Here is a 12,261-nt window from a genome sequence, read left to right as displayed (position 1 = left end):
GTTGTAAATATTGAAATACTCATGGAGCATTAGTCAAGAAAGAACAGCCTAGATCATCTTGTTTATTAATAAACAACATCGTAATTCAGGGTGTCTATGTTCCAGACAAATTATGTATAATTCTTCTGATTCTTAGGATAATTTGCAAATAGGAGGATTTCCTACATCTTATAGATAAAATCAGGGATGCAGATGGCCTGCTCAAGATCACCTAGGTGGGAGGCAGGGACTGGAATTTCAGAAACTTGAAAACTCTTGACTCCCAAATCTATCCCTTCTTTTCTATTCCTGGAGTTCTTTGGTTGAATGGATGTGTTTGCACGTGTTTCTGCTGAAAATCCATAGCTTTATCAGATTCTCCCTGTGAGTTCATGAGGCCTCCAAAAGATTAATGATTAAATTGACTTTATAATAGAGATGAGGAAATGGCATATGAGAATGTGAACCATCAAAGGAAGAGAAAGAGGAAGACATGTGATTTATTAATTACCTATAGAGGAACGCACACACAACAAGAATGCACCATTTAACAAGCAATTTTAAAGTGAGGGTATGGTTGGGCATGATGGTGCACGCCTGTAATCCCAGTGACTGGGAGGCTGAGGCAGGAGGATCACAAATTCAAAACCAGCCTCAGCAATTTAGCCAGGCCCTAAGCAACTCAGCGTGACCTTGTCTCTCTTAATAAAATATTAAAAAGGGCTGGGGATGTGGCTCAGTGGTTAAGCACCCCTGGGTTCAATCCCTGGTATGTATAAATAAACAAACAGACAAACGACCATCTGTGGAGCTTCTAGCCAGTTCGGGAAACAGGGTGGGACCCAGGAGTGCTCCCACGTACCCCTTCCTGACCAAGCACCCCATCCTCCCACCCTCATCCCTAACATCTGGCCTGAGTTTTAGAGCAACCTTGTCCATGCTTTTCTTTATAATGTTGCTGTCTCCATCTATTCCTAGACAATGTGATTCCATTTTTCCTTCCTTCATCTTTATAAGCATGCAATCATACTAATGTGGGGTTATGTGTGTGTGTGTATGTGTGTCTGCTTTCAACAATATTGTTGTTAATATCCATTCATGTCATTTTAGCTAGTTGTAGTTTGTTCATGTTCATGACCCACTGTTTGATTCTTATAATCTATGTATCCATCTTTTGTTATTGGATATCTGTGTCATTTGTAAGTTTTCCCACTTATGAGCAGTGTTCTTGCTCACATTTTTAAATAGGTCTTACACACATGTTACACATGCAACTTGTAGGGAAAGCCTAATGTATCCCAAGCTTTTGTGGGAGACAACATACCTGGTTCTGCAAGGAGAAAGTGGAGAATTCTTCTTTCTCTTCTCCCTGTCCTAACAAGACCTTGTGGAGGAAGAAAATTCATTCAAGTAGATTCTCTGGTTAACCTTAGCATAGTTCCAATTGTCCCCAAACTGGCAGTAAGAAACAATGAGAGCACTTACTGAACCTCATGATTTCAGGGCTCCACCCCAGTTCACTGGATCATCTCCAGGATGGGGCCTGGGAGTCTGCAGACTTCACAGGCACCCAGGTGGTTCTCATGACTGGGAGACGCTGGCTTCACTCTGATTGAATTTATGAGGCCTTATGAGGCTTTACTCCTTAGTCATGAAGTGATCTGGAGAGAGTATACATATGATTAAAATTTTGGAAAGTTGGCCTTTTGTAGAAAAGTTAAGAGAGACGAATTTATTTAGCCTGTAAAATTTTTTAAAAATCTGAAACATGATTTAATAATTGTGTACGAAAAAAAAAGTTTTATAAATGGGAAGCACAAACATTTGCAAAGTCAAAAGAGATTTAGATTAACCAAGAGGAAGAAACTCCTGCTAACGTCAGCATCAAATACTGAGCATTTTCTAGACACCAAGAGGGTAAGAAATAAGACTACTGTCAGTGCCTTCGGGGAGCTGAAGTCAGGAGATAAAATGAACAAACATGAGCTCTCCAACAAAAGCCAGGATGCAGTATTTCATCAAGTCCAGACTACAGGCTTCAGTGGAGTTGAGTAGGTGGCCCTTGGGGACACGATGGAGTAGAGAAGCAGAGAGAGGTCACAGGGAAAGGTCTGAGAGCCTGCAGGGCTCTAGAAGTTAGCCTTTATGTAGGTGGTGGGATGACGGAATGTTCTAAAGCGGTGTCTTTCATTGTTTTTTACTGTGATTCTCCAGTAAGAAACCTTTTTTATATCACAGCCCAGTATACACACATACATATAATAGATACAAGTTTTATAAGGCATTTAACCTTATTAAATATGATGTAGCTTATGTTTTTTTTTCTCTTTCATTAAAAAAAAATACTTTTAGTTGTAGACAATACCTTTATTTTATTTATTTTTATGTGGTGCTGAGGATCGAACCCAGTGCCTCATGCGTGCTAGTCAAGTGCTCTACCACTGAGCCACAACCCCAGCCCTCTTTATTTTTTAATATGTTACATTAATTCATTAATATGTTGAAAATTCTAAGGGGACCAAGAGCCCAGTGTGGGGCAGTCCTATTAAGAGAATACTAATTAGAGGGGAGAATTTTCATGGGAAGTAGTGACTGGTAACATTGTGCTCTTTAGAAGCCCTCCTTGATTCTGGAGTATGGATGAATTACTTTGGAATGTTATGGCAAAATCTCAGACTTCATCTCTTTATCCAGCCAACATTACCTTTGGTCAGTGGATTGACGATGATGACTTTTTGAATTTCTCTTCAAAGTTTGATTTTGATTTAGTATCTCTCAGTAGAGGAATGGGCTAGGGGACAGGAATTTGCTTCTGGATTCCCAAAACAATGACATTTCAGAGTGCTTCTTAAATGTTTTGCCTCACATCATGATTGACCATGGAGATTTTGGTGTAGAACATAACCCTGGGTAAAACAGTTATAGGGGAAAGGATGTAGGCAATATTTTCATGGGCAAGTGTAGGAGAGGAAAGTCGTGGCAACTAGAAAGCTGGGCTTCTGGAAGGAGCATGGTATGGCTAGTTCTGTGTCTTAGAGCTAATTGCACAGATAACCCCTGACCTGGCCCAGGACTGAGAAGCTTGCTGAACAAACACTGGCTCCTGGCATGCACTGGCCAACATTCTGGGTCTTTCACCTGGAAGCCTCACTGTTCAGAATCCAGATTCCTGGAACAGAGGTCTAATTGGAACTCTCTTGCCCTCCACCTTGAGCATACTTAAAAGACTTTTAAGACTAAAACTTTTACCTTTTTTCCACCTTTCCCAACTGATGATCCGCCCTCTCCCACCCCTCCAAGGCTTGCCCCTGTCTTTCCTGATTCTTTTGGAATGGTTCCTTTCTCAGCCCAAATTCTGAGGCCTTCAGAATACATGAGCACCTGTCCTTTTCCCTGTTACTGCTCACCCTGAGCCTGGTCAGCAACACGGCAGATTGAATGGTGTTTTGGATTATTTACTCAGTATTTCCTTGTGGAAAGCCATGTTCTCTTTGCCTTTCCTCCAAGAGAAAATTAGTGTCCTGTCTGCTTGCAGGACAGACTTTCGATAAGAGGCTTTTCAGTCCTAAAGAAATATGCAGTTGACCTTGCCCTCCAAAGAGTAGAGTGTCTCCTATAGAGATTGAACTCCCTGCAGATCCATGTGGAAATGATTTTAGGGAAGCCCTACAATCAAATTTTTCTATACTTAAAATTGGACTGCCTTAGCAGAACTGAAAAGGAAAATCCTTTCATATGGCCCTTCCTTTGCTTAAATAATTTCAGTCCTGTCGTCTAGGATTTAATATCTTTTTGATCTTCCCAATCCGGTTTTAATTTGGTCAGTTTGGGTTGGGGAAGGATTTTAAAAGATAATACTTTTCCCTTTTAGGATAACATAGGTGGAGATCATTCATTGAATGTACTTCATAAACTTTTTTTTTTTTTTTTTTTTTGCTTATAAAATGCACTCTGGGGTAAATTGACTACAGTCTATTTCTCTGGTAAGAAAGACACTTCGCTACAGTTGCTTTGTGTAGTTGTTAGTAAAGCTTCCTACTCTACTAACAAATGCTTGTGTGAGGCCCTGTGCTTCTTGTGTTCCCCCTTCTCTGGGAGCCTGATTTGTGATTGAAGATGCAACCCGCTATCTTGTCTATGAGCAGATTGATGTTGGAGGGTGGATGACATTGGTCCTGACATATTCTCACTTTGATTAGCTTGATGAGAGGATCCATGTGAAGCTACCCTGGTCTGTATAGTAGCCACTAGCTCCCGGCACATGAAGTCTCAAAGTTAAAGATGTGGGCACTAGTCACATTTCCAGTGCTCAGTAGCCATGTGTGACTGATATAGTGTTGACCTCTGGGATCGGATTTTGCTTTGCTGAAGGAAGAGGGGGGACTGTCTTGTGCATTGCAAGATTAGCAGCTTCTAGGTGCCAGTGGCTTTCCGTTATAAGGATAATCAAAAATGTTCCTAAGGGGCTGGGACTGTAGCTCAGTGGTATAGCACTTGCCTAGCACGCATGAGCACCACATAAAAATAAATAAATAATATGAAGGTATTCTGTTCATCTACAACTAAAAAAATAAAATCACCCTAAATATGACCACATAACTCAAAATGGGGAACTTAATCAAATACTTTAATAAAATCTAAAACATGCATATCATTTAAAAAAAATGTTCCCAAAGCTCACAAATGTTCCTGGGGGGAGGGGGGCAAAAATCACTCCCGGATGAGAATCAATGGCCTTGTGGCTACATTATTAGACAGTAGGAATGTAAATCATTTCCATGATCACAGTACTATTCTAGAATAATCCCTAGCAAAGTTTGGTTTGAGGAATTTTACATTAGAGTGAAGAATTTGACACAGTGGTCATTCAACCCAAAGACTTGGGAAAGTGAGGCACAGAGAGGTTATGGGTGACTAAGGGCACACAGCGTATAAATGTCAGTCTAGAGTTTTAGACTTCAGGTTCATGAATCCTAGAGATAAACTGCTGATTTTCCTTCAAACTTACTCATTCTTACTGTGTTCCTGCACTCTGTGATGGCCAAAGGGGAGGAAGGAGCCCTGAGAAATGGAAGTGACTCAGCCCTGAGACTCACAGAGATGCACTTTCTGGGAACATTTGCTGGGCCCCCCTTTAATCTGTGAGAGGGTGGTGTCCTGGTGGGGCTCCTCGTTCCATCAGTGCAGAGATTAGGAAAACACTCCTGGGGCCGTGGAAGACCGTGACCCTGTACAATTCCCTCTTTACAGCTTTCCAATCTCCAGGATTACCTGCTTTCTTGCTCTGGTCTATGGTAAAGCCTTTAATATGAAATCTTTAATCTTCAAAGATCAAAAGGAAGCGGAGAGCCCTGAAGGTCTATAGAAAATTTTAGGACTGAGCATGGCACACATGTAATCCCAGTGACTCCAGAGGCTGAGGCAGGGGGATTGCAAGTTTGAGGCCAGCCTGGGCAAGTTAATGAGAATCCTGTCTCAAAAAAAATAAAAAACAGGCTGGGGATGTAGCTCAGTGGTAGAGCACCCCTGGGTTCAATACCCAGGACCAAGGTGGGGAAGGGACAAAAGGAAGGTCTTGGGAGCCTTGGGGAGGGAGAAGACGTCACTCCCAGGGTAATGATGTTCACAGCTTGAAGAGGCCAGAAAGTAGGCTTAGCTCATTGCCTGCTGCAGGGGTGCCTTGGAGGCTTGGATGTGCCCAGTGTCTTTTCTCCCTCCTCTCTTCCCTCATTAATCATTTATGTTCATACACCTCCCAGGCCCTCAATTCTTGATTCTGTTATCTCATTCTCTGCTCCACAATCTTCAGTGGCTCACTACTACCTTTTCACACATTTGAAATTTCTTAGTCTTGAACTCAAGGCTCATTTGCTCTGACATAGAGATTATATATCCTGCTCCTAAGAGTAAAAACTGAGTTTGTGTGTGTGTGTGTGTGTGCATGCACATGCAATCTTTACTGTCACTGTGACTGGCAGAATTACTGAGTTTGGGAGTTGCTGATGGAAGTTTTGCTGGAAGATTTTTAATAGCTTACTCAGGAAGAAGTTTTGTCTCTGCTGATATTTTGTTTAGTCAGTAGTCTGGACAACTACTTAAAATCAGCATATGACTCAAAAATCAAGACCCAGTAAACAGGCAAGAAAGAGTAGCCATAAAAGCAGATGAAGAATTATGTGTACTTAAACTCCGGGGTAACCTTGAGCTATTGGCTAGTTGGGTTCTGTAACACAGTGCACTTGAATGAGTTGTGGGCTAGGTCAAAGGCCAACACTCTCAGGCGCCAGCTGTCAAGTTTAGTTAGAAATTAGCTAATGTATAAACTGGCCTTGGTCTTCTGAAGTTGCTTCATCTTCTCCAAGAATTATTAAAAGGAGTAACTATCACAGTTTGCTGACAGCCGATACGTTGGCTGAACTGTTGATGTTTTCTTTGGGAAACAGGCCTTCTTGTGTGTCTCCATGGTGAAGGGGAAGGTATTTTTAAAGTTGCCCATTTGGGGTTAGATTTTGATTCGAACTGGAAGGACCGAGGTCCTGTGCTTCCACGTGGCCGTGGCGGATGTTGCTCATCATCCCTGACTCTCCCTCGCCTTTGCTCCACAGACCAACGAGTGGAACAAGAATGACGACCGCCTGCTGCAGGCTGTGGAGAATGGTGACTCGGAAAAGGTGGCCTCTCTGCTGGGCAAGAAGGGGGCCAGCGCCACCAAGCATGACAGCGAGGGCAAGACCGCGTAAGCCAAAAACACTGGTTCCTGTGTCTGCCCATTCTGGGTGTCAGAATGTTCTCTGGAATCCTGTGCGTCCAGAAGGGAGTTTCATAAGAGGCCTTTGTGAAGTTATTGCTGTTTCCCTCCCTCTCCCATGTTAAAACATGTATGAGGATGTTTTAATCTGGTTCCTGTCCCTTCCAATTCCAAATGACACTTTGAGCTTTCCCTGAGTGGCTGTTTGTTATCCAAACATTTAACCAAAGATTTCACCAGAGAACAAATAACACCAAGATTGCTACCAGTTGGTGGTTGGGAAATAAATTCTTTCTGAGATAAGAAACAGCAGAAAAGAGAAAAATATTTTTTTTCTATAACCCGCAAACCTTACTATTTATAATTTATGTAACCACCCCCTTTATAACATAGATAGTTACATGAATACTGTAGAATGACTTTGCTTCATGGTTTGCTATGCATGGTACTCTTGCCTTCTAAAATTAAAGCTATATATTTGAGTGTAGGACTGTGTATGTGCACACATGCATGCAGGTACCTACTTGGGTATTTATATCCATCCTTACTCTGGTGGTGTTGTTGAAAGGTCAGTGACTTTGGAGCTAGACAGCCTTCTCCTATGGAGCCTGTCACTTAAGAGTTGTGCAATCCTTGAACCTCACCTTGCTTGCTGTAAGATGGATGTGATATTATTTAATTGCTAGAGTAATTATAAGTGCAATACAAGATACCAGAGTGGGTTGGGTCCCCTCAGAAGCAATCTATGAAGCAAGGACTTGGATGCCAGTTGTTTTTGTACCCAGAGATTCCTGGAAGCGTGGGACACGTAGGAGTTCTGTGTAGAATTAGTTGCAGGAAACTGGGATGCTTTCCTGATGAGGGCTTCTGGTTATTTATTTAGACTTAAAGCTGGAGTTAGCAAACTGTGACTTTTATAAATAAAGTTTTATTGGAACACAGCCACACACATTCATTTAATCATTGTCCATGGCTGCTTCTGCACTACAAAGGCAGAAATGATAGTTACAGCAGAGACCATGTGTCACACAAGCCCAAACTATTTACCATCTGGCCTTTTAGCTAGTATTTTTTGCCTAAGATTAGGGTATGCTTATCCCCCCTGAAGGGTAAGGAAAGTGGGGTGTCTCTCTTGATCTCCTGCTCCCTAAAGTTTGAGTGCCACTCCTCGAGGCTGTAGTGCTTATTATGGCCAGAAAAGGTGCAAGAGGATATGGGGCACCCACAGCTGAAGGATCTGTATGGAGAGAGCCATCCTAGTTCCCAGCTGACGACAGGCTCTTGACAAAGCCTCCTCCCTTCCCTTCTTATCCCAGATTAGTGCTTCTCTTTCCTGGTAACTTTTGCATTAGTATTACCCAGGTACTTTTTAAAAATACTGATGCCATTTGACACATGAATCAGTAAGATGTTCCTAACTGCTTGGTCTGGGGGGAAGCCCAGGAATCAATATTTTTTTGTCCTGAGACTTTTGATGGGCGGCACTTGGCTTTTGAACTACTTTGTGTACCACTGTATAGCCTTCTTGATACTTGTTCCCCCAATCTAGCTTTGCAGGCGTCTATACAGGACAATATTTCATAGTCACCCCAGGGAAAGGGGAGACAAAGGTTTGTGACAGTTTTGTCTACGATGGTACTCACTGAAAAGAAGATGGAAAATCTAGATTATCGGCTTAGCCACAATTATGAGCACCTTAACAAATTTGTTCTTTTGGTTCATATTTATTGTGTATGGAATACATGACAAGACTACCATTTTCAACTCTCTCTTTTATTGTGGTAAAACATACGTAACATAAAGTTTACCATCTTAGTGATTTTAAAGTACGCAGCTCAGTGGCGTTGTCGGTTCACAATGCGGGGCGACCATTCTCACTGTCTAGTTCCCTCCCATCCCCCTGGCAACCATGAGTTTGCTTTGGATTTGCCCATTCTGCACAGTTCATATACGTGGAACCATAAAACATTGGCCTTTTGTCTCTGCCCTCTTTAACTTAGCGTGTTTTCAGGGCCCTTTCACTTTGTAGCATGTATTCATTCTCTTTGGTGGAAGTGCACATAGCAGCTATATAGACATCACCACCTCCGTTTTGCAGGTGATAAACTAAGACCCGCATAACACACATCTCCCTGAACTAATCTAGAAACAGCTCTCACACTTTTGCCTGTGCACTTGCTTGTCAGCTATTTTTTTTTCCTTCCATGATACATAATGTGGAAAGTTAGAAGAATGAATGAAAAAGGAAGAGAGGAGGTAATTATTTTTCCAGTGTAGGATTTTCCATAAGTAATCATCTGTCAACACTTCATTTTTTTCTGCTTGGGATATTCCTTTTGAGGATTAACGTTATTAACTGGTAACTGTAAGAATTTAATTTTTAAGGCACCACGGAATTCAATCTTATCTGGCTTCCTAGTTTCATTCACGGGTCTGAGTATTGAGAATGAGGGAGGGCTGTGGGGTGGGAAACTTCTTCCTCAACCTTTCGCCATCACATGTTAATGCCAAATTCCGGGCTATGCTAGGAAGTGAATGCTAGGTTGCGTTGCCTCAGCCTTCTTACCTTTGGAAGTCTGCACTTCTGTACTGAGGTTTAGTCTCATCTCTGCACCCCAGCCTGAGTGCCCACTTGAGGATTTTTGCCTAGGCTGTGGAGATTTTTCTGTGGTTTCTCTTATTTCCAGGTGCCTTTGTTTGGCAAAATGTGAAGTGGTCCCCTCCTAAGAGTGGCCCAGAGTTCATGTCAGCACCAGTGCCGGCGCTGATTCCCCTCTGCTGGAGCTCTTGGCTAGACCAGCCTGTGGACCTTGCAGGAGCGGCATGTGTTTACGGACACCTAAGAGATGTTTTGCTTCTTTCTAAGGGATAAGGCCACATCGCTCTTGAAAATGAGGTCCATGACAGCACTTGGCCTCATTTTCTGCCTGTTCATTAAGACTTTACCCTTCATTTTATGTAGCACTATATCAAAATTAGGCCGGAGGCCTATTTTCTAGAGAGTTTTTCTGATAGTACATTTTGTAATTCGGTGTAGAAATCTACAATTGCGTGCCTTCTTCTGGAGGTGGGGCAGCCTGCTTCTGCCCTCCTCTCAGGTAAGAATGGCCACATATTTGCCTGGTTGTATTCTGTGTCCAGTTGTGTTCTATTGCATTCAAAGAACAGGAATAGGAATGTTCCGCCTATGAAAAACCTTTGTTTTCCCAAAGTCTTGACTCTTATACAACAGGGTAAACTCTGTGAGGACAAGGGTCAGACTGTTTTCCTTGGGCTGGTCTTTCCCAGTATTCCATCCTCAAAGGGACCATTGAATCCTTATTTGCTGAAGTGATTTCTCAGTGTGGTTCTTATGGAGAAAACACTCTTTCTGTTGATAGTTGCTCATGGATAAATCACCATGAGTTAACTTGGGACTGAGAGGAGAAAGAACTATTCTAGTGAATGTCACAACCTGTACCCCCAGTTTTCAGGGCAGTTTAAATAGAGAAATACTCAGTCTGTATTTCCTAGAAAACCAGAGGGCCCAGAAAGTCCTGAGAATGTGCTGGAAAGGCAGCCATCTCTCAGACATTCTCCAGAAGCTTCCATAAGCCAAGGACAGTAACCAGATGGGTGATTTGGTAAGTCCTTAGACTTTTCCTTTCAGTTTCTTCCTGAAATATTTCTTTCTTGGGAAAGATAAGAAATTAAGTCAGAATTCTTTCTCCCTGTAGGACTGATCGAAGAGGGGTTAAAAGAAGTAAAAGCAATCAAATGACTGGGATTCATTTAGGAAAGAGTAAAAGAAGGGTGGTGTCTTGGTCGGAAGAGAGAAAATAGAGCAGGGCAGAGTTATAGCTGCAGGCAGTGTTTATGGAGTCCGGCTTGGCTTGCCTCTGCCCATCTGTCCTCTTTCCATGGGGGATGTGAGGAAGTGGGAGGATGTCAGTGCCCTGAAACCTCTTACCGTAGGAGAGTCTAATTGTTTCAAGATGGTTTCCCCTATATTTGAATGTGTCTTTAATTAAAGTTATGTGTGTTTGTCTTAGGAACAACCAGACTAAATAAAATCTCTGCTGGGAGTGTTGTATTTGAACAAATACCCACCAGGGCATGTGTACACAGACCTTTAAAAATATGTGTGTATACACACACACACACACACACGTGTGCTTTCATGTAGCCCACATTTCAGAAATCTGATCATTTTGACTTTGAAAGCAAGAACTTGTGAAAAGATTTTTAGACATCTCTTTGGAACTTAAATATAACGTGTGGGAAGTAGTCCTTGCTCAACATCAGTATAATAAGGGGCTTTTCTGGCTAGTGGCTTGTTGTACTTTCTGTTTTCTTGTTTTTGCAGGTTAGGGATGTATTAGAAAGAGTATACCAGCTTTTCAAGCTTAGAAATCAAGTCATACCACCTAATCAGCTTTCTCCAGTTCTTCTGACAAATACCTGACAAATTAGTTTACGTGAAACCAGTACATACTATATATGTAATTGCAGCCTTTATCCTTCCCTGAAAAATTATGCTGTGTCTTTGTAATAAGACCTTTTGACATTTGACAGAATGAAATGCTATATCCACTCTGCTTTGGACCGCATAGATTTTTAACAGTGATAATAACCTCTTCTTGTGCCTTACAAATATGCTCGAGTGCTTGTGCTTCATGAATCTACTAGTTGGTAGGTACTCCTTTAGTCTCGAATGTTCCAAACTGTTGTAAGCGGATTTTTTAAAAAGAGCAACATATGGTCCTTGCCTGCAAAAGGCACAATATCGAGTTAGGAAGGTAAAACTAATGAAAATGCTGGTGAATAATTATTGCTAATATGTAAAATATGAACCACAGTGTTCAAGACAGGAGTGCTACTGTGATACTGGGGAGCTAACAAATGCTACCTGTTGAGATGTAAAGTGAATGGACTTGAAGAATGAATGGATGGGTAGGATTTGGGTGAATGCAAGGCAAGAGGATGGTATAGGTACAGGTAACAGCAGGTTAAGCAAGTTGAAAAGCAAATGACACCTTGGCCATTATTCCCTTCTTTAACAGCTTATCACAGTCAAGTTAAGGGCCCCACTTGACACTAGATCATCCATTCTCAACTTGACTTTCATTACAATCAGTTGGGCAGCTTTGGAAAAGGCTGGGCTCCACCCTCAGGGGCTGAGGGTTGAATTGCTATGGAGTGCAGTCAAGGCAGAGGGTTTTTTAAAAGTGGTTTGAATGATCAGTCCAATCTGAGAAGTCACTACACAATGAGAGTCACATTGCCTAGTCTTCCCAACAGGTGCTACCAATGATAGGTCACAAGTGGGCTGAAGACAGCTTGTGAAGCCCAGGTTAATTTTTTCCTAGCATGTGTGTGCATGTGCATGTAATGCTTGTGCACAAAATAAAATTTAAACGAAAATCGAATGTTGTCTTAAATATGTAAAAGTAACATAATTCCTGAAGTTTAAAAGGGAAACCGTGTTGTATGTTAAGCAAAACGTTTTGTTACATGCAGTAAAAAAAAGGTATATAACCAAAATAGAGGTGAAA

At 41.8% G+C, this 12,261-nt stretch overlaps 1 protein-coding gene across 1 annotated transcript in view; it reads left to right on the top strand.

Annotated features, from left to right (window-relative positions):
• The window catches only part of RAI14 (retinoic acid induced 14), a 144,094-nt gene that overhangs the window by 83,400 nt on the left and 48,433 nt on the right, over nt 1-12,261 (top strand). Inside the window, 1 exon segment of the mRNA XM_079145741.1 lies at nt 6,585-6,715. Coding sequence (XP_079001867.1) covers nt 6,585-6,715 — 131 coding nt within the window.

Source organism: Sciurus vulgaris (genome assembly GCF_902686455.1).
Source record: "Sciurus vulgaris genome assembly, chromosome: 6".
Classification (NCBI taxonomy): Eukaryota; Metazoa; Chordata; class Mammalia; order Rodentia; family Sciuridae; genus Sciurus; species Sciurus vulgaris.
This window is presented reverse-complemented; position numbering and strand designations above follow the sequence as displayed.